A 22,542-nucleotide genomic window follows, 5' to 3' on the forward strand; every position below is an offset into this window, starting at 1 on the left:
AGCAGGTGTAACAGGGAGTGGTCGTCCTGCTCTCCTGACCATCTGACTGACAAAGGGACCACTGCTTTCCCACCCCTTTGGGGTCCGGTCCTTCTTGCATCCACCCGGTTGCAGCGGGTGGTTCTGAAATAATGGGGGGGGGGGTACGGTCAGGGTAACAGCACACCAGGGTTGGGCCTCAAGCCTTTCCTTTCTTTAAATTTATTTTATTTGTTCTGCTTGGGGCCCCAACTGATTACGTGTAAAAAACAAATCCCGGTGTAGAATCAAGTGAGAATGGAAGGGGTGGGAGGGGGAGGTTGCTGTCTGAGTGCGATCGCTATTGTGTTTCTCCTCTTCCCTTATCCAGCGAGGAGAGAGGGAACTGAAGAGGCCAGGCAAGGCAAGGGAGAAGAAAGGGACAGAATAGGCTGTTCCCTCTTTGCCGTGGAGCCTTAAGCCTCCACTTGACCACGACCTGTAGCTCTCTCAGCAGAAATGGAGTAAGATGGCGGCCGGGATGCTGTTGGGTGTCTAAGGAGAGAGACGGAAGCTACAAACCTGTGCTTCCTGTCTCTTAGTGGGAAAATTGATAGAGGAATGGAGAAGGCGGAAGTCCCTTCTGGTGCCTCCACAGGTCCCGGTGCCCCAAAATGGCGACCTGCACCAGAGATCTAGCGTAGCCCTGGCGACTGTGTGATTCGGGACTGCCTTAGTGTCTAATTGGCTTGGACCTCAGCTGGCGTGTTCGCTGCAGCTGCAGCTAGTGCTCAGCAGACTCCCTTGCTTAGGAGCTGAAGAGAGAATTGACGGGGAAGATCCCCACCCCCCTACGGAGACACGGAGAGCTTCAGCTGCAGCGTTGAGCCACAGCCAGTGCTCAGCTGATTCTCCCTGCTTGAAAGCAGAAGAAAAGAACAGACGGGGAAGCCCCCGCCTCTCTCCGGAGGTGCAGAGAGATTCGGCTGCAGCGTTGATCTTATGCTAATGCTGGGGATTCCCCTTTGGAAACAGATTGTACAAGGGGTTGTTTAAGGAAATGTTGAGCCTGAGAGCGTTCTCAGGACTCCGGCTGCAACTTTGTTAGGAATGACTTACTCTGCTCAGCTGGACCCCAGGTCTGGGGAGGGAAGGCACCCCCTAACCCAGGCCTTCCACAAGTTAACCCTCGCAGCGCTGGGTTCAGCGCTGTTATGGTAGCTGTGACGGAAATGTTAGAATCCACCAATATTTTATCTCTATTACCCGCCTTAGACCGGGAGCCAATCTATCACACCCACCTGGACTAAAGAACGAGTCAAGAATGGGGAGTGGCTACCCCAGGATGGGCGTATCAAGTTGGCTGACCTGGTCTAATGTGCAGGAAGGCAGAGTTAACCCATTGGTGGATTCTACGTCTCCAGTGCTGGAGAAAGTCTATGATCAATTTTTCCTCTTTAACTGTCACATTCATGTTTTCTATATTTATCAATTTCAGATTAAAGAAACCTGATTCCTATCTTAGCATATAATATGCAAAGCAATAAAAATATCATATACAGTACATAGCAGTATATGACGTCCACTTCTCATGTGAAAGAGGAAAAAAAATCTGCCATGAAAAGCATTTATTAAAAAGACTATGAATTTCCTCATGAAATCCAAGACTTTCCTGAGTTCTTTATAGCTCTCAAGGAGATACTAATGTTGCCTCAGTGGAGCAAGACAAGATCTGCACAAGTTTTGAAAGAACAACCTACTACTGAGCATAAGTATGAATCTGTCTTCAACCAGTTCCATCTATTCCAACATTATCACAGAATTGGAAGAGATACTTAGACCAACTCCCTACTCAGTGCAAAATTTGCTAAATTACTTTAAACAGAACTCTAACAGACAGTTTATTCCATAGTTTGACCACACTGTCCTTTTTTGCAGGCTATATATATCCAGTGCCTTTAATAGTTCCTCTTAGAACTTAGTTTCAATTGCCTTATCATCTTGGTAGCCCTCCTCTGAACTCAGTTTATTCTTTCTTTACAGAGACATTTGCTTTCCTCCAGTCTTCTGAGTTCTTGCTAGATCTTCAGAAGTTCACAACAATTATTCAGAGTTAATGTAATCACCTCAATATGTAATTCATCTAGTCTTTGATATTTGAGTTCATTTAAAGTGGGTAAATGTTCTTTTACCCTCATCTTGCCTAGCTTGTGTTGCAGCTTCCTCCTTGTATTAGTGGCACAAAAGTGGTCAAGCAGGGCTTTATTTCCTTTCAGAAAAAAAAGCATTGAAAATAATTATGATATTCTGCATACTCATCTACTTTTATTCCATTCCTTCTTCCCCACAACAATTCTACATCTTTTTCTTCTCCATAACAATTTTACATCCTATTTGCTTTACTTTTTGTTTCTGACATGCTCAAGAAGGCTCTTTTTCACTCTTTGGACATTTCTAACCTCAGCACCTCCCAAGTTTTAATCTTTCTTATACCATCTTCATATTTTTAGGATCCTCTATCATTCTTTGGTTACATGTTCTTTTTCCTATTGTACTATATTTGTTTGTTTTTTTTAATATACTAGCAATGCCTTTTTTTTCTATTTGTGGTAGAATACCAGAAATCAAATCAAGCTTCTATCAGTCATGTCCACTTTGGTTCAAATTTGCAATGAGTGAAACTGATAGGTAGCAATATTAGGAAATTTCATTTTGCTTGCAAAATTGAATCAGTGAGATGAATATTATTAGATTCCTCCTTCATGCAGCTAGTAGATTTGAGACTCAACACCCAAAACCACAGGATTATCTTTTTCTCCTTAATCTTATGGCATGTTGAAACCCCCAAATGTGGAAATAAGCTATTTAAGAGTACTTCAGGATTTCAATCTCAATATTGAAAACAATGGCTTTGTAAGCTCTTTTGTTATAACTCTATCAGTTATTCAGATTATTGTGATTTTAAATCCTGTATTTTTAACGTAAAATGTGTTCTTTAAAATGTTGAAATCAGCAAGCACGTGAATTGAGCAAGCTTTAAGAAAAGCCATTCAGTTTTCTTTGCTTCAATACCACAAATGCAAACAATGATGCTTAATGTTCAATTAGCAATAGAAAATATAAAACAGACAAGAACACCATAAGCCTGAAAAGCCAAGATTCCAATCTTTTAAAATTGGAATTACTAATATTGTGAGAAAGCGAATTGCAGCTGTTGAATTAGTAACACAACTTTGACAAGTGATATCCTCAAAGTTGAATTAGTTGCAGTTTCTCGCCAATTGCCTGGTTGTAATTGAATGATCTTTTAATACTTTTATTCATCCATGACACAATTTGTAGATTCATATATAATTGTTATTTTGTCCAATCAATATAGATCCCATATTTACTGCTCTTAAGTCTGAAATTTAAAATATTTTGATTTTTTTTTAAAAAAAAACCCATTAGTCAGGCAATTATTACTGATAGTTTTCAAAAATTAAGTTTGAACTGTTGGTAGCTACAACTGATAGAAGTTCTCATTCTAATATCAGTGAACATCTAATTTAAAAATACTCTTCTCCCAGAAAAAGCTTGTGATATATGATATGGAGCAAGATTTCACATGGCCCAGAAGAGAACAGTTATGTAACTAAGAAATTTTGGGATATTTTATTCCCCTACTTGGCAAATAAACAAGGAGAAGGAAGAAGATACTAAAATGAAGATATTACTTGATGACGAGAAACCTGCACAATGCAAAGCTCTTCATGCATACTTAAGCATGTATGCTTTCCATACTTAAATATTCATACCTATCCCAGAGGTTCTTTGATTCCTGTAACTTGTTCGAATGAAACACTTGGTAGAAAGTAGTTGAAGGATTCCTATGAGAGCCAGGAAATGAAACAAGATTGAAAATGAACAATCTATTTTGAGTAAAATGTGTTCTAGGTTTAAACATTTAGATAAGCTAGGTTCACAGTTTAGCAGATATATAATAGATAATAGAGAAACAGAGAGTGTGTACAAAATATATTTCTTAGAGAATCTTTTTCCTTACATCATTTTTAAAATGTGTCAATCAAATGCATCTAGGATGCTTATAAGCAAAATACAATGATAGTTTTTATGATTCACCTAGCCCTGATATTTAAATGGCACTATCTTCTAAATGAAGTGTTGTCTTTTATCACCATGCACTGATAATATGAGTACGAAAGACAGATCATGCTATAGAAATGTGAACAAGGTAGTTTCTACAACTTTTAAACAATGAATTTAAAGACACACAGAGGAATGGGAATCCAAACATAAAATCTTATGCCATTAACCAGAACAGTTCATATTTGCCAAGCAAGTTATTCATGTGTGATTACCTGGAATAAAACCACATCCACCTTTCCCAATAAGTAATTTTCTCAAATTATCAAGCTCAGGCTTAAAAAAAAAAGAGGAAAGTCTAAAAAAATAAGTTCTAAACTGTGATCATTCAACCAACTGGTGCTATGTGAGCAAAAATGAGATAGCACAGAAAAAGACTAACAACCTCCATGCTTCTAAATACAGAAGCTGGATTAGGAATAAACTCCCTTTACCTGAGGATAAAGGTGAGAGAGAGGCACACATCCTTCACAGAACTTTGATCACAAAAACAGGACAACACTATATTAGAAAGGCAAGAATACTGTATAACTATTTAGGAATTAATTTTATACGCATTTCAGCTTGTAGAATGATGGATTTAAATGGAGTGCCAAAATCTGAAATAATTTTCAAATGGATAGCAGAAGTGTTTTATCAGTAACTCTCATAATATCTGTACTTAACGGAGCCAGGGCAAGGAACTCTTTTCTTAACCATTTACTATCCCATAAGGGAAATCTATATTTTCAGTTGCAATCTGACGAACAGATATCTTAGCTTAAAAAATATCCTACCTTACTTATGAAAAATCACACAGAGAAAAGACCTGTTTTTCAATAGCCAAATTTTCAGTGGGATGATATATAAAATTACTGATTAAAAATTACATTATGTTGCAAAAACTAAATCTTGAATTTGCGTAATTCTTCTTTGATCAGATGTTGAGGATTCTCCATTTTCAATTCCTGCAGCCTCTGGAATTATTGACAAATTGGTACTACTGATGGCCATGGTTTGTGAAAACAGAAAATTTCTGACTATAAATTGTGAAATAAATTTATTAATTTATTTCCATCATTATACTTTAGAATTTACATGCAGTACATGTAAAATAGAAAGGAAGCAGGCACACAAGAACCTGCTGGAGCTTGCTCTTGTAATACTAAATCGTAATTTCATATTATATTTGAATGTTGACATAATTGAATACCTAGCCATACCTAAGGAACTATTGCATACAAAATTCAAGATAATTATCATACAAACCAAAAACAAAATAGAAACTATTATAAATCTCACAAATGCAATTTATGTCATATAATGGAATGTTGCCATTTTTAATTAACAAGGACTACATATGTATTTTCTCAGGAAATACTAGTTTGCAACAGAATCATTAGCATCTTTCTACAGTTTTCCTAGACAACTGCAGTATTTGGTTAATATGTAAGTGTAATTTAATGAATTAAATTCAGATTAAAAATAATTCCTCTCTCTCGTCCACAGTATTATTATTCTACATTATGGGTATCCTTTTGACTTGCCTGAACTTGCATTGCGTGAATGTATATAAATCACACAATAATGCTAAAAGTTTACAATCTTGTGGGGCTACATGCAGTTTGTGGGCTGCGGGCTGCACATGTCTGTTCTACATAATCAATAAATATTATTTGTTTGAGAAGGTAAAATCTATAAGTTAAACCTTATCAATATATTCTGATAAAATCTTGGTTAGGTAATATTACATAAAGAGAAAAATAAATTTGATAAATTAAATAAAAATATTAAATACAGAAAATAAATTAGGGTTAGTTACTTCAAAAGAGAATTATAGAATGACTGAGATCTGTAATACTGTATAACTTAGCTGCACATAGCTAAAATTAACCAAGACACTAAGCTTCTTAACAAGAAGAAAACCTCACTGGGTAAATATAGTAAAACACTCATGGAACTAAAACAATTAATAAAAACTATATAACATTATGGTACATATTTTCTTACAGAGACACTGATTTTCTGAAAAAAAAAAAGAATCTGAACATTTTGTATTTATGTAGTATTCTTACATTATATTCTGTGGGAAAGAGCAGACATTTTAAAGTGTTGTATAAATCTATTTTTTTACATTTCCAAAACAGTTTAATTGGAGTATTCAGCTAAGAAATATTAGGTTTAGTTTAATATGAAGGCATAGAACATCAACTTTACTTTAGCATCTAAGATATTTGCACCTAAATGTGTTCTTTGGAATCATGATCTGCTAACTTTTTGAATAGAATGTCTTGCAACTGAGTAAGATAAACACCAAGGAACAGAATGGTAAAGTATAATAGATACAGGACACTTGAAAATAAAGTTAATATTCCAGTAACACAGTAAAAAGTTATTGCTTCAAGGATATGAAGATTTTTTTTCTTAAGACAAAAAAAAATGTCCAACTACTATGAACAGAAGGAAGTTTATTCAAGCAATATTTGTTCACTCTTTTAATCCAAAAAATGTATCTTCAATATAGGAAACATGGAGATACTCAGAATGGATGACTCAATTACCCATAATCTCTCCAAGGGCCATTGTAAAGTTCTATCACACTCAAACAAGGGGTATCTCTCCAATTTGGGACAATTCTGTTCCCATCAGTTAAAGAGGGCTATTTGTGAAAAAGGCAAGTGTCCTTATATTAACTTTTATCTATCTAATCAATTATAGTAAATTTGTTACTATTTTTAAAATACATGGCATATAATTACACAGAAAGATTTAGGCACCCCCTCCTGAAGAAGGCATAAAGAATGACTCTGAAAGAGAGCGGGGAAAATATGTTACCAAGGCAATGATCAGAAAAGCATGACTTGAGCCCATTCCACAAAATAAACATAAGAAACTCATTTCCTAATTCACATGAAGATAAAAGTGTGAGAAGAGAGAAGCACATTCACACTTGCAAGATTCTACAGTATTACTATGGCTATTCTAATAAAAGTAGTTTTAGATCTATATGGCATTGGTTTCCTAGTTTGGTCTACCTTACTGGACTGGGATCAATCTTGAAAGTCTCTTATTCTTTCTAGGGAGGCAGTAGATCTCAGTATTATTCCTGGAGATAATTTCCAATTCTTACAAAATGCCATGATGCAGCTAACACAACATTTGGACAGAATTTACCTCAACCTGCAGCAGCCTGCAGCACAACCAGTATTTCTGCATTCTCATGAGAACTTGCCAGAAAAATTTAGAGGAGACCAGGATTGATTCCTGACTTTCCCAACAAATATGAACTATTTATGGCTCGCAACACAGCAGAGTTGCTCAAAAATTGTACCAAGATCACTTCTGTGCTGAATTTATTATAAGTAACAACTACAACTGGCAAAGGGAGCATATACATGGACCACAGACATGCAGGTAAAAGCGGACAACCACGAGGGAGGAGTACAGGCCAGGCAAGAGGCGGCCAAAATTGCGGCTGCACTGCTGATAGGAGTCTTCGGCCTGCGCAACGATGGAGGCCTGACGTTCCTGGCTTCCACAAGGCGTGGCCAAAATGGCGGCCATGCCTATTGGCTACCGTAGAAAGGTGCGAAAAACCCAACGACAATGGCTCCGTGGCAAACGCGTGAGCCCTTTGCTGACTTCAGAGGAGAGGTGTGAAACTGCTGCCGATGACTCTGCGGTAATTGCATGAGACCTTTGCTGCCTTTGGAGGGAAGAGGAGCAAAAACTGCCACCAATGACTCCGCAGCAATCGCATGAGCCTTCCCTTCCCTCGGATGGGCGCTCAAGGAGGTAAATGAGAGTGCGGCCTCGAAAAATCCCCTCCCCCTGGGTATCCGATTGGCAGCCGTGCTCGCCCACGGTAGGCAAATTGGCAGCCGGAACGATTCGACGCTAAGCCAGAAGGAAAACCTCTTGCAGCATCCCTGGCGAGTGGGGAGAGATTGGGCTGCAGCGCTGAGTCCAGCGCTGAGCAGCCGAAAGGGAAAAGCTCACTCAGGGGGGAGCTGAAGCCTCAGCAATAGCCCCAGAGCCCTGGGGAAAAACCACCCCCTAAGCTTCCAACAGACGATCTCAAACAGCGCTGATCCCAGCACTGTTGAGATGGCCGTGGATGCAAAAAGAAAAGGTAGAATCCACCAATGGAATTAAGCTCTACTACCTGCAGCTAAATTGGGAGCCAAACTTGTCACATCCGTTTGGGCTGGAGACTAAGTCAATACTGGGTCTGTCCTAGCCCAGGAGGGGCGTGGCAAGTTTGGCTGACTTGGTCTAATGGGCAGGAAGACAGAGCTAACCCATTGGTGGATTCTCCATCTCCTGTGCTGAAGAAATGCATATTCCATAACTAGTATGCCAATCATATTGAAGACATGAACTGTCTTCCATTACAAGAATGGACAAATCACAATAGGATTAGTCTCACTTCTATGAATTATAGTGGGCCATAGAAATGACAAGTAGGAGAAAGGTAAAATATCTCTGTTGTATCTACATTCATGATGAAAGAATGGAAAGAGGAGGGAACAATTAGCAGAACAGGAAGATGAAGAACAGCCTGTGCAACAGGAAGGGGAGGGAATTCAGGGCACAAAAGAGGAACAGAATTTGTTAAGTGATCTGGAGGAACTGCTGGCAGAGAAGGGAACAGCACACCTGCATTTCATTCTCATGGCTCGACTCTGGAAATGTGGAAAAAGGACTGAGGCTGACAAGAGAAGGGATGTAGAGGGCAGACAGAATGGCCCTGAAGGGCAGTGGGAAGATGTGTTACCAAGGCAACAATGAAGCAAATGTGGCTCGAGCCCATTCCAAAAAAACAAATTTAAGAAAACACTTTAGACAGGCCCCTCCTTAAATCCCACCAAAAAAAGTGAGGAAGAAAGCACAGACTTGCAAGATACTGTTACTATAGTTGTTCTAATAGCAAAAATTCAGAGGACCACGACATAGCAAATAGCACTTAGACTTATATACCACTTCATAGCGCTTTATAGCCTTTTCTAAGTGGTTTACAGAGTCAGCATATTGCCCCCAACAATCTGGGTCCTCATTTTAGCAACCTTGGAAAGATGGAAGGCTGAGTCAACCTTGAGCCAGTCAGAATCAAACTCCTGGAAGTGAGCAGTGAGTTAGCCTGCAATATGCATTCTAACCACTGCGCCACCATGGCTTTTAATAAGAGTAGTTATGAAACCTATATGGCATTGGTTTCTTAGCTATGTCTACCCTATAGCACTAGCATTGTAGGTTTCAGTGAATCTGTAACTGAACAGAAGTTGGCACAATAATATATTATACTATGCATATTTGTTCATTGAATTGTCTTTAGAATTATATATTTTATATCAAATTCAACTAATTTGTATACCATAACTCAGTATTGTTATATCTACTACTATTGCTCTAAAATACTTTTTCAAACTTTATCTTATTAGTGGCCCCTGAGATTATCTGATCTTATTTATTATTTATTGAGCGTGTGGAATCTACAGAGATCATACAATCACTGATATACAACACTATACTCATTATACACTGATACAAATATAAGTTTAAATTATGCATCAGCTACACACACACACACAAGAATATATATACACATACACACATACCTACTTCTTTACGACCCTGTAATCCAGGCATGTCAAACTCGCGACATCATGCGATGTTGCGTGACATACCATGACTTTCCCCCCATTGCTGGCAATGGGGTGAGGGCCGTTTCGGCGTGATGCATCTGGCCTGTTGGGCTGACAGATTGACATTCCTGCTGTAATCCCTTAATTCAGGGTAGAATCAGGGCGACTGGATGAAGCTGAGCATTCACTGGCCGGATGACCTTCTTGAAACCACACAGAGTTCGCAGCAGATATTTTCTCTTTGCACCCTGAGAAACATCTGCTGCTACCTAGGATTGAACTCTCAAGCTTCCGAGTGGGAGGCAAGCATCTTCACCACTAGGCCACCACGGCTGAGTATGCATGTGTGTTTGTGTGCATATACCTATATACATATACATATGGTATATCTATATCTATATAGAGAGAATGTGGACAATACAATATTCAAGATACAATATTAAATTAAGGTAAAACCATAATAAAGTCACCATAATATAGCCCCATAGTCACAGTAAGATGGATGCTACAATTCAATATCTAAGGAAACAAACCATCTAACTGCTTCTGGTGTGGCTATGATGAGACTATCCAAGGTGCCTTGCAATTTCCTGAGGGGACGTTCTCAAACTATATGTATGTTCTGAAAATATTAGGGGGTATACTACTTCCACGATGATATACCGTGAGTAGCTTTCTGTTTTAATGGAGCAGCTAAGAGTCTACACACATGGCAACCAAACTGGATATTCCATCTCTCACAGTCAAAAACTACAGTCACAGCAATTAGATTATCTGAGCTAAAATAATGACTGCCCCAAAATCTTCCATGGAGGGTCCATAGTAATTTTTTTTCCATTTCTAATTTCCTGAAAATCTAGACTCTGTAATCAAAGCAGATTCTTTATCACTTGGCTAAATATTTATTTCTTTGAAATCATAATTCAAGATACCAGATATTCATTGTCCCCTTTTAATTTGGAAGGGGCGTTGTCTTACCTGAACGCCTTTTCTCAGTACGGAGATGGAGAATCCACCTATGGGTTTTCTCTGTCTGCCTGCTCTTGAGACCAAGTAGCCAAATTAGCCACGTCCCTCTTGCCAGGAAATCCAGTCTTAACGAGGGCGAAGCGGCTGAAGATGAACTTGACGTTGGCTCTCAATTCCCTAGAACGGCCTAACTGACCCTAGGGTGGGTGTGGATTCTCCATCTCCATACTGAGAAAAGGCGTTCAGGTAAGACAACGCCCCTTCTCCAGTACAGGAGATGGAGAATCCACCTATGGGACATACCAAAGCCTCACTGTCCCGATGGGTGGGAAACAGATAAGGCCGGAATAGATTCCCCAGAGACCACGTGCTGGAGGACCCTCCTACCAAAGGAGGCGTCTGCCGAAGCAAGACGGTCAATTTTGTAGTGGCACACAAATGGAGATGGTGAGAACCATGTCGCAGCCCTGCAAATCTCCTCAATGGATGCCTGAGTGGCCCAAGCCGCAGAGGTTGCAGCACTGCGAGTGGAATGGGCAGTAAGATGACTTGGAGTCGGCAGGGAAGCAGACTGGTACGCTTCCGCTATACAATTTCGGATCCACCTGCCAATGGTGCCCGCAGAAACCTTCTGTCCCATGGAAGCCGATCGGAATGAAACAAAGAGAGCTTCTGATCTACGGAATGCCTCCGTGCGCTTGACGTACTGTCTCAAAGCCCTGCGGACATCCAGTGTATGCCACTGCCGCTCCAAGTCATGCGTCGGATTTGGGCAAAAATTTGGTAGAATTACTTCTTGTGATCTGTGGAACAGGGAATTTACCTTTGGGACGAACGAAGGATCTATACGTAGGACAACCCTGTCACTGTGAAAAATGCAGAGGTCATTCCTGACCAATAATGCAGCCAGCTCCGATATTCGTCTGGCTGATGTGATGGCTATCAGGAATGCCACTTTGAGGGACAGGTGTTTCAACAAAATGATTCCTAGAGGTTCAAATGGTGGTTTTGTGAGAGCATGGAGGACTCTCGGTAACTCCCAAGTTGGGTACCTGTGAACAACAGGAGGTCTGGTGTTGCACGCCCCTTTGATAAATGCACGAATCCTGGGATGGTGAGCCAAGGGAACCGAATCCTGACACGAGAGAAGAGTGGACAGGGCCGCTACTTGTCTGCGAACAGTCATAGGGGCAAGGCCTCTGTCCAGTCCGTCCAACAGGTAATCCACTATTTGGGGAATGGTCAATTTGGATATGACAAGTTGTCGCCTCCTACACCAAAGGCAAAAATTCTTCCAAGTGGAATCATAGATGCAATTGGTCGCAGGACGGCGTGCAGCCTGAATCATGGAGATGGCTCACGAGGAAAATGATTCTTGTGCCATTATGCTGCGTTCAAGCGCCAGGTGGTCAGTTGCAACCATTGGGGATCCGGGTGACTGAGAGTCCCCTGATGCAGTGACACCTGATGCGGGGGAATCCTCCATAGGGGTGACTGGGACAGGTTCATCAGGTCCGCAAACCAGGGCCTCTGTGGCCAGTAAGGGGCCACGAGTATCAGTTCTGCTCGTTCGTGAATTAGTTTGCGGATGGTCGCCGGAATGAGTGGTAGTGGCGTAAAGGCGTAAAGTAAGCCTTGTGACCACCAGGTCTGTAAGGCATCCGTCCCTTCCACCTCCGGAAGGAAGTAACGGGAATAGAACCTGGGGAGTTGGGCATTGTCCTGTGAAGCGAACAGGTCAAGAACTGGGCGACCGAACCTGCGAGAGATGTCTGAGAACAAGTCCGGATGTAGGCCCCACTCCGAAGGGTCCACTGTGGTGCAGCTTAGGAAGTCCGCTTGTTTGTTGTTGACCCCTGAAATGTGTTCCGCCTTGAGTGACTCCAGGGTGGACTGCCCAGGTGAACAGGAGCCGCGCCTCAGACATGAGGGATTTGGACCTGGTGCCCCGGTCGGTTGATGTGCGCTCTGGCCGCCACATTGTCTGTGAGGACTAGAACATGACGACCTTTGATCATGTGTTTGAAGTGTTGTAACGCTAGGTGGATGGCTCTGAACTCCAACCAATTTATATTGTTTCTTAGGTCCGCGGCGGACCAACGTCCCTGCGTGAAATGAGAGCGTAGATGGGCTCTCCAACCGTACAGGCTGGCATCTGTTGTGATGGTGACTCGTTCCGTTTCCTTGAAGAGTGACCCTTTGGTCACTGCCTGAGAGCACCACCAGCGAAGCGTCCTTCGAATGTGAACCGGAACCTTGACCAGGCAGCTGGATGCGCTGGTATTCTGTCGCTGGTATGGGAGAAGGAACCATTGAAGGTTCCGCAGATGGAGTCTGGCCCAGGGAACTATGGCTATGCAGGAGACCGTCTTGCCCAGTAACTGAGAGAGTAAGACCAGTGGAACTGTGTGTTGCCTGTATACCTGGCGAGCCAGTTCGTTGATGCTGACCACACGCTCCTGGGAGAGATAGACCATGCAATTTGATGTGTCTATGATGGCTCCCAGGTGCAGTAATCTGGATGAAGGAGTTGTCTGGCTCTTTTTGAAGTTGACTGAGAAGCCATGTTGTTGCAGAACGTGAATGGTGGTCATCATGTCCGCCTGAGCTGTCTGGAGGGATGCTGCCTGTATTAAGATGTCGTCCAGGTAGCATTGGACATGAATTGGGATTTTCTTCAGTCTGGCCGCTACCACTGCCAGAATCTTCGTGAACACCCTGGGTGCTGAAGATAGGCCGAAAGGAAGAGCCCTGTATTGGAAGTGGTTGCCCTTGTAACAGAAACGTAGGAACCGACAGTGAGCTGGGTGAATTGGAATGTGAAGGTAAGCTTCTGTGAGGTCTATTGACGCCAGGAAGTCACCCTGCCTGATGCCTCCCAGAATGGACTGGAGGGATTGCATCTTGAATTTTTTATATTTTATATACCTGTTGAGATTTTTTAGATCCAGGATAGCTCTCCATCCTCCTGATGCCTTGGGAACCACGAAGAGGATGGAGTAAAACCCCTTGCCCCTGTAACCTGTCGGAACCTGTTCTATGGCTTGAATGTCCAGGAGATGTTGGATGGCCTCCTGCATAAGCCTGTGTTTGCTGGGATCCCGAGATACTGAGCAGACTGTGAATCAGTCTGGAGGTGTTGCAAGGAACTCCAGGGACAACCCGGACTGTATGGTCTGTAGGATCCAGTTGTCCGTGGAGGTCTGTTCCCACTGGTGGAAAAAGTGGGCCAACCTTCCCCCTATTGGGAGATTGGAGTAGAAGTTATTTGGTTTTACGGAAGGGGCAGCCTGCTCCACGAAAAGGCCGTTTTGACTGGTTCTGTTGCCTGGGTCGAAAACCTGGCCTGTCGTAGGGACGGTCGTATGACCTGTCCTGTCTGGGGATATATGTTCTGGAGGGTTGGCTGGTGGCTGTGGCCGCCTGCTGACGAAAGGACTGTCTCCGAAAATAAGGTGTAGGCCGTTTTTCAGCTTTTTTGTTTAAATGTCCCATGACCTTACGTTTATCCTTATTTTCGACTAGGTAAGGTGTGAGGGCCTCCCCAAACAAATTGCTGCCTAGATAAGGAGCGGTTGCTAGGCACCACTTGGCCTTGGTGTCAGCCTGCCAATACTTTAAGCACAACATCCTCCTAGAAATTATGTTGGACGCTATGGATCTGGAGGAAAAAATGGCCGACTGGAGTGTTACATCTGCCGCATATTCTGTGGCTGCCACCATTTTGGCCAGGTCCTGATGAGTGCGCATGTCCTCAATTGGGACCCTGGCCTGAAGTTGTTGCAACCATAAAAGGTTGGAATGGACAAAAAAGGAAGCACATGTGGCCGCTTTGACGGCCCATGCTGCAGATTGATGTGTTTTGCGGAGTGTTTGCTCCCACCTCTTGTCATCTGCCTTTAGTGCCTCCAATAAGTCCCCCGCCATGGCAGTTTGGGAAACCAAAGGAGTCCAGGCTTCATCCACCTTGGGGACTTCCAGGGCATCAGAGAGATCCGTGGATGTGGTGTATAGCCTTTTGTCCGTTCCACTTACTGAAGGGAGAGAAGATGGAGTGTCCCATTGTTTCTTGATCCCCTTCAGAAACATGGCAGGACAAGGAACATGATGTTCAGTAGCCACCTTTTTGACAAAAATTGGCCATGACGGGGTGCCTGTCATTCCCTGTGGCTGAGGGAACTGGTCTGTCCCTATATTTGCCGTCAGGGTGGCCTTGCGGAGTATTGTAAGGAACAGGTTGGCATTAAATAAACTCCCTGAAGTGGAAGACTCCGGGGGGAGTTCCTCATCCTCCGAGAGAGTAATTTCCGGTTGCTCCTACTCCTGAGGGGAAGAATATCCACTCATGGAGGACTGGCTGGGAGAGACGGGTTCCTGAGGTGTTGGGGGCTCCAATAGGGAGCTCGTAGAGTGGCATGATCGAGGTGGAGGCCTCCTGCTCGGAGTGGACTAAGCGCTGAGCCAGAGCTCTGTCCACAACCTTAGTTAACAATGCCTCCAAGCGTCCGTTGGAGAAAATATCTCCGATGTCTGGACCCGAGTCCCGCGGCCGTGAATGTGGACTCAGGGATGGTGCCTGGGACAGGTGTCGCTTGCTGAGCCGATGTGGAGGGCGAACCCAATGTTACCGGCATTCCCAGGACGGACCACACCCCTTGAGATGATGTTGATGGGCCCAAGGGAAGTTCCATTTCGGTAACTGCCATTTGATCCATGTCCAATTGGGCCTGCCTCTGTGCTCTGGAGAACTCCTTCTCCAGAGCCTGGTGCCTACGGCTGGCTTGCTTTTCCGCCAACTTGGATGTCTTCTTTAGCGTATGTTTTGTCTTAGCTTTACAGTTGCCCGCCGCCTTCTGTTCAGAAGGTTTATTGCAGCCGTAATTGGGTGATGGAGAGGGCGTGCCCAAGGTTTGAGGCAACGGTGATCCCTCCATCCCACTTGAGCAATCTCAGTAAGAAAAACACTGAGAAGGAGGTCTGGCGGACAAGTAGTTGGCGGAAGCGAAATTGGAGCAAATACCAAGACTGCTCCCCTGACCAAAAATAATTCTCTCTGGACTATGGTCATGGTAAATGAGGCAGGTACCGAAGGCACGTTTGGAACCACTTTCTGGGCTCCGCCCAGTGGCCTTAGGTGGCCAGGCAGTGTGCACCAGTAATAAAAAAATTTGCAAGCAACCTCAATTAAGATACAAAAAAAATATTTTTGAGCAATTGGAATTATTTTCAATTGGCGGCTAACCGATGGAGAAGAGGCCTGTGATGGTGGCTTGTATCCCCCCTGCTTCCCAAGCCGAAAGAAGCAAAATCTGGCTCCCCGGATCGTTCGGACTTTCAAAATGGCAGCCGCGACCTAATTCCGCCAAATTTAGGCTCCGCGGCCTCCACGGGGAGATCTGGGCTCCCCCGAACGATCGGAGTGTTCTGGGTGCCTTGCAATGCGATTGCGCAGGCCCCCGAATGCTCCCTGTGCTGTGCACCAAACAGGGAAAGTTAATTTCACAGCCGAAATTTCGGCTGTGAAAATGGCGTCCGCGAGGGCTCTGGGTTGCTTATACAGCCTGCGACAGTCCGGATTCAAGCTGAATCTGAGGCAGGAGACTGTAATCCACTCCCAAATTGGGGAAGGAAAGCTGGGAGGGCAGAAGAAAAGATGCAGCAGTCTCTGCTATTGCCTTCTCTCCCCCCCACACCCAGGGCCCTGGGGAAGAGAGAAAGGGAAGGGAAAGGGGATGAGATTTACCAGTGTTTCACGTGGTATTGATACCTATGGCCAGGCCTGTTAGGCCTGAATAGGCCTCCATATGGAGCTAAAATGGCCGCCATTGTTAGAATGAGGCCTAGTCAGTCGAGGGATGCAAAAACGACCACGAGGAAAGAAGACAAGGTTTGAGGAATCCTGCTGCCAAAACTGGGGAATTTTTCCCCCCTTGGCTGTGAATTCCCCCCCCCCTGCTTATGGGAAATTCCCCCCCCCCACGCACCCCCACCTCTCAAATAGGTTTGAGATCAGAGCTGATCCCAGCCCTGGTGGGGAAAAAAATCAAAGATGACAATTTAGAGTTGCCAATAATAAAGAAATGGTGAGAATCCACCAAAGTAATTCTATCTAACCTGCAATTGATGAGAGCCAAGTCACAGAGGTCTTGCAAGAGCGGAGACCAAGTTAAGACTGGATCTCCTGGCAAGAGGGGCGTGGCTAATTTGGCTACTTGGTCTCAAGAGCAGGCAGACAGAGAAAACCCATAGGTGGTTTCTCCATCTCCTGTACTGGAGAAAGGGGACTTCTATAAATAATCCTATGAAAGTATTTTACTGAAAAGAAAATATCCACTGAAAATAACAGCAAAAAAGACTTTCAAATTTCAAGAAAAAGAAATCTTGCATATATGAAGGATGATAGTAGCTCAAGTGGAAAATTATAAACATTTTCCATTCAGAAAACTTGGCCTGCCTATTGCTGATTTTTCACAGAAAGGTAGCATGATGTTTCAATATGCCTTCTCTATTTGGACTAAAAGTAACTTTAGTTGGGTTCTGCTGGAACCCATGAGTGGTTTCCTTTTCAAATTTGATATTTATCAAATAACATTTAAGCATTTTTCTTCCACCATCTTACATAGAAAAATATTCAAGAATTGGTTTTACTGTGCTGAATCAAGCATTTATTTTCTAAATCAATTAAGATGCCATTTATTTCTTTCCACTTTTCTAAAAATCTACTAAGCAATACTACCTTACTGTTGTTGCAGCTTTATCATATCAGTCAAGTTTTAAAAGGATAAATAATGTAAAAAATCTTCAGTAAGTTCTTATATCTCAAATGTTGTTTAAAATTTTCATGGCAAAAATTTTTAAGGGTATAGTTTTCACATCTGAAGTTCTAGGTCAGTGATGGCGAACCTATGGCACGGGTGCCAGAGGCGGCACTAAGAGCCCTCTCTGTGGGCACACGTGCCGTCGCCCCAGTCCTAGGCCTTCAGCTGGGTTTTATAAAACTTTTTCGCTTTAGGCCTCCGCTGCTGTGTACAAAAAAAAGGTTCAATCAATCCGTCAATTTCAACTTCTCGTGGGGAAAAATAAAGATCTTACAAAGTTGGAATTTATTGATTGAACTTTTTAGTCCCACCCAGTCTGCTGTTACCACTGCAGCCACGCCTACCCAATGGGCCTACCCACCCAATGGGCCACACGCACCCGGCACCTGATGATGCATAAGTGGGTTTTGGGTTGCAGTTTGGGCACTCGGTCTCTAAAAGGTTCGCCATCACTGTTCTAGGTGACTTGGCAATGTATGTTTCAATTCTCTATTTCTCCAACTAATTGGCAAATATAAGATTTACACATGATGGAATTTTCTGTGAGATACGGTAAAGTTGGAATGTAGATCTCCTTTTGTTTTTAGAGGCTAGAGCTAAACATAATATTTGTCCTATTAGTTTAAGTTATCTAACATCAGTTATGTGGATCAATTTAGCTACAAAACACTTACAAAGCTAATAATTCTTATTCTAAATGTCTATTTCAACACTATTGTTAATCTAAAGGAAATAATTTTAATGACTTTCTTCTCTCATTGCAGTAATCTCTAAATGTTCAAAACAGGGTAGTTAAGTTGGAAAAGAAAAGTAAAAATGGGACAAACTCTGAATGTCCACTTAAATACATTTGTTCAGCAAACCTGAGACTGAATTTTTTCTTACTAATTATATAGAACATGATATGAACAAGACACTGAGTTTTAGATCTCCCTTAGGCATGAAACTGGGAGACTTTGGATCAGTCACTCTCTCAGCCCAACCTACCTCACAGGGTTGTTGTGTTGAAAATAGAAAGTAGGAGTATTAAACATTTGCCACACGCACTCTCTCTCATATCTACTGGTATCTATCTATCTGTCTGTCTGTCTGTCTGTCTGTCCGTCTACCTACAGATAAAAATATAATTATGAATTCTGATTTTTTTTAATTCAAAGTTACAAGAGAGATACTAGCTGAAAACTGAAGTGCAAGTTTATAAAATGCTTCCATATCATAAATGGCATAAGAAAGATAGGGTACGATATCCTTTTCTGCTGGAACATGAAAGCTTGTTATTCTGTTGGAAGATAAAGCATCATCTGGAAAAGCTCTCCAACTAAAATGATGACTTACCTCCAAATTATCCTAGTCTCATTATAGAATAAATACAAGGAGACTTCTTGTGAACTGAATTGTATAATAAGCATTTTGTTAATCCATATGAACAAATATGGGCTTGTTAACCATATTAAATATATATTGCTATATTTCAAAATTACATTTTCCTAATTTTAAGTGTTAGAAGACCAGTCCTTTTTTAACAATAGGAGAAAATTCAAAGTGGCTAAACTTATGTTTTTCAAATAAAGACCTTTAACATAATTTTTAAAAGGTAAACTATTAAGATATCTGATCCAGTCATAATAGTCTCAGCTTTAATGGGGATAAATATTTCTAACTTATGGCAACATCCAATCAGATCACAAAGATATTTTTGGATGTCACTAAATAGACAGCTTTACTCCATTCAACAAACTTAAAATCCTAAAAAAATTACTGTACTTATGGACCGAAAATTTCTTTAAGTCTGACTATTTGAAATGCTTAAGCCAGCTACTTCAGAAATGGGACTATATAAAGATTATACTTTTTCCTTCATTTCATTTGCTAATATTGAACCTACAATCATCATTGCCTTTTCAATACCATGTCATTTCTCTGCCAAAATCTCAACATATTCTAAATTTATTTTTCATTTGGGATGATTCTAATTCAGTCATTACCATCTACAGGCTGAAGTAAATGAACAAAATAATAGAGATCCCATTTTTCATTAGTGCAGTAAGTCTATTAAGGACTTGATTATTGATATTTATTCCATGGAATCTCTTCAATTATGGCAACAACACAAGGTCTTTAGAGATAAATACCAAGCTCAATCTAGCTCTGTAACTCGGTACCAAAAAATCCACTGTATTAACAGAAATAGGGAAATTTGCTTATCAAATGAAACCATATTAGAAAAAACTAACATTTATAAAAAACCTTTATGAAAAATATTAAGTATGTATCAAAAGTCAAAATACTTAATATAATGGTTTGTTTAGAAGAGAGAAGATACATACTGATATTAAAAATTATTATTTTGGCTAAATAAGACTTGAGGTATATTATTCTAATAAATAAATGGAGGCAATTTTAGAAATTTTAAAATTACTAAAAAGAATGTTTAGAAGATGGTCATCCAATCTTTTGACATGTTGCCTTGGGCAGCATAAAAATATACTGCTCAAAAAAATAAAGGGAACACAAACGTATAGGATCCTATACATTTGTGTTCCCTTTATTTTTTTGAGCAGTATATAATACAGTTAATATACATAAATAACAAATTTTCTTTATTTGTATTTTTTTATCTTGTGGAGTTGCATTAATAAGTGTCAAGGGCCACATGTGGCCTATGGGCTATGGGTTAAACACATCTGTTCTAGAAAGATAATTATACAAGTTTAATTGAGGTTTCAATTCCTGAACATTTTAGACCATTATGTTTAATAATGTAAAATATCAAGCCTATAGTTACAGCATGTTTGGCGTATATTATGAATGTAATAGATTTAGAAAGGATTGGAATGAACTTTAACTCCCACATATTTTCATGAATGTATAAGAAAATACATTGTTGTTATTCCATACAGTTAATTATATAGAACTACAGTGAATCTCAAAGGATGCACATAAGCCTTGAACTGGGTTCATAGTAAAAACCAATTTTAGAGAATGAAAACCTGATGGTTATACTTGCTAGTAAGCTCAAGAAATAACTAGGAGGGAGAAATCAATAATAACAGGATGTGAATAAAGCCTAGAGCCTGCTATTTTCAGTTTGTACAATCATTTGTAAATCTAGCCTTCAAATAGCATATATAAATGCTATGAACGATGGATTAAGAGACCATCATCAATATTAAAGCACAGTTAAGTTTTTCTTCCATTAAGAAAAAATCCTCAAAAGGTTAGTTTTACCTTTATAATATTTTATCACCAATTTGGACACTAGAAAAATACATTTTAAATATAACACAAAGATAGTTTGTGAAGAAATTCTTGCAAATTTTCAATCATCTAGTGCAGGGGTGTCAAATTGCCGACCCGTGGGCCAGATGTGTCACGCCAAAATCGCGCCACCCCATTGCTGGCAATAGGGAAAAAGTCACGAGTTTGACACCCGTGATCTAGTAGGTAACTGCTGAAAGTTCACATTGCAGACATACATTAAATTCTGGGTTGTAGCCCATGTAGTTCATATTGATTAACTAAATCTTTCTATCCAGTCTATGGTATTATTATAACATGTATCCACCAATTGAAAAATAAGAATTTAAAATAAGTTTTCACAAGAGCCAAAAGTATAATAATGAGTTAGTTATATTTCTTAAAAAGTCTCTGGATTTAAAAGAATATAACTTTACCAATCTAATATATGCTAATTTGTTTAAAACAATTTTTATTTGAATGTTATGAAGCATTTACTAATTTAAAAACTAAAAATGTAGCTTCATAATTTATTAATTTAGTATATCCCATAGAGGATATTTATTAAACCAAAGTAGAAAAAGTATTATCAGCTTTGGAGCAAGCAGATCAATCTATTTTTCAACTATATTTTTTCAGATTTAGAATATTTGCATATTACCAATTCAATACCTATATTGAGATCAATTAACTGAATGTTAAGATTCAATTATGTCATAATCTGTTAAACAAAGTTTCCTCTGTTCACATGATACTAAGCCAAAACTAAGCAATTATATTATTGCTTAGAATAATGTCTGAATCCAGTGATTATGTAATTTTTCTGCTGATGAATATGAGACCCACCCAGAATTCTGAAGACCATCGATCAGAAGAGACATTATTTCCAATGTAGTTTTAAACAACCTTGATAATGGGTTACAATATCACAAAAACTATAATAGTTTACCAAGTAACAAAAAATATTATCAACAGGATCTGTGCTTTGAAATCCCTCATATTAAGCAAGACTTCATTTTGAAGTTCCTACCTATCCCATATCTTTCAAAAAATAAATAAACAATATTGGAATACCTATACATTGCTTCAGAACTAATTCCAGAATTGATTTGTAATAGTATTTTACTTTAATAGGATAGTTTAAAAACTGATATTTTGATTACACTGTTGAGTTATTTTGTAATAGAAGTTCTTTGCCTCAAAATTTAACTGTAATAGTAGCTAAGCAGTATAATGTAAGTACATAGAAATAAGTAATTACCTGCTAAAATAACAGGCTTCTCCTGAGCATCCCATACTGTAATATCTTTAATATTTAATGCAAACCAATTTAACTGGAAGAATTTTAAGTTATAGTAACCATATAATTTTTAAACCAAGCATAATGCTACATCTTTTAATTACATTATTAAAAAACCATTTCTCCCTATTTTTTTACAATTTATTTCTTACTTTCTCACACAAAAATCATGCTTCTGCTGTTGTGGAAATTGCATCATAGAAAGGAGGGAAGAGAAAGAGAATATGTTTGAACATTATGTACATATGAGTACACTATTAACATACTGTCAGTTTTGAGATAAGGGCTGTGTAAAAGAGCAATTTCATTTTCATTTGGGTATACACACATGACCAGAGATTATTTAGAAATGAATTATACTATAAGAATAATCAGAAAATGAAATGGAATCAATTTAAAAATAGGTATTACATATACAGTATTCCAGGATGCCATGAACACAGGACTTTAACAAGCACAATTCAACTGGAGAATCAAAACTGTAAGCTTA

The 22,542-nt window shown here is 40.3% G+C and overlaps 1 protein-coding gene across 2 annotated transcripts in view; it reads right to left on the reverse strand.

The window, feature by feature from the left end:
* Nucleotides 1–22,542, reverse strand: part of TSC22D2 (TSC22 domain family member 2) — a 42,640-nt gene that overhangs the window by 15,412 nt on the left and 4,686 nt on the right. Inside the window, exon 2 of one of the 2 annotated variants that reach the window (XM_039358019.1) lies at nucleotides 3,756–3,827. The exons of the other annotated variant lie outside the window; for it this stretch is intronic. Within the exon in view, the coding sequence (XP_039213953.1) occupies nucleotides 3,756–3,827 (72 nt within the window). The remainder of the gene's footprint in view (nucleotides 1–3,755; nucleotides 3,828–22,542) is intronic. 2 annotated transcript variants of the gene reach the window in all.

Source organism: Crotalus tigris, unplaced genomic scaffold, assembly GCF_016545835.1.
Source record: "Crotalus tigris isolate CLP2741 ecotype Arizona unplaced genomic scaffold, ASM1654583v1 scf7180000018970.2248101, whole genome shotgun sequence".
Taxonomy (NCBI): Eukaryota; Metazoa; Chordata; class Lepidosauria; order Squamata; family Viperidae; genus Crotalus; species Crotalus tigris.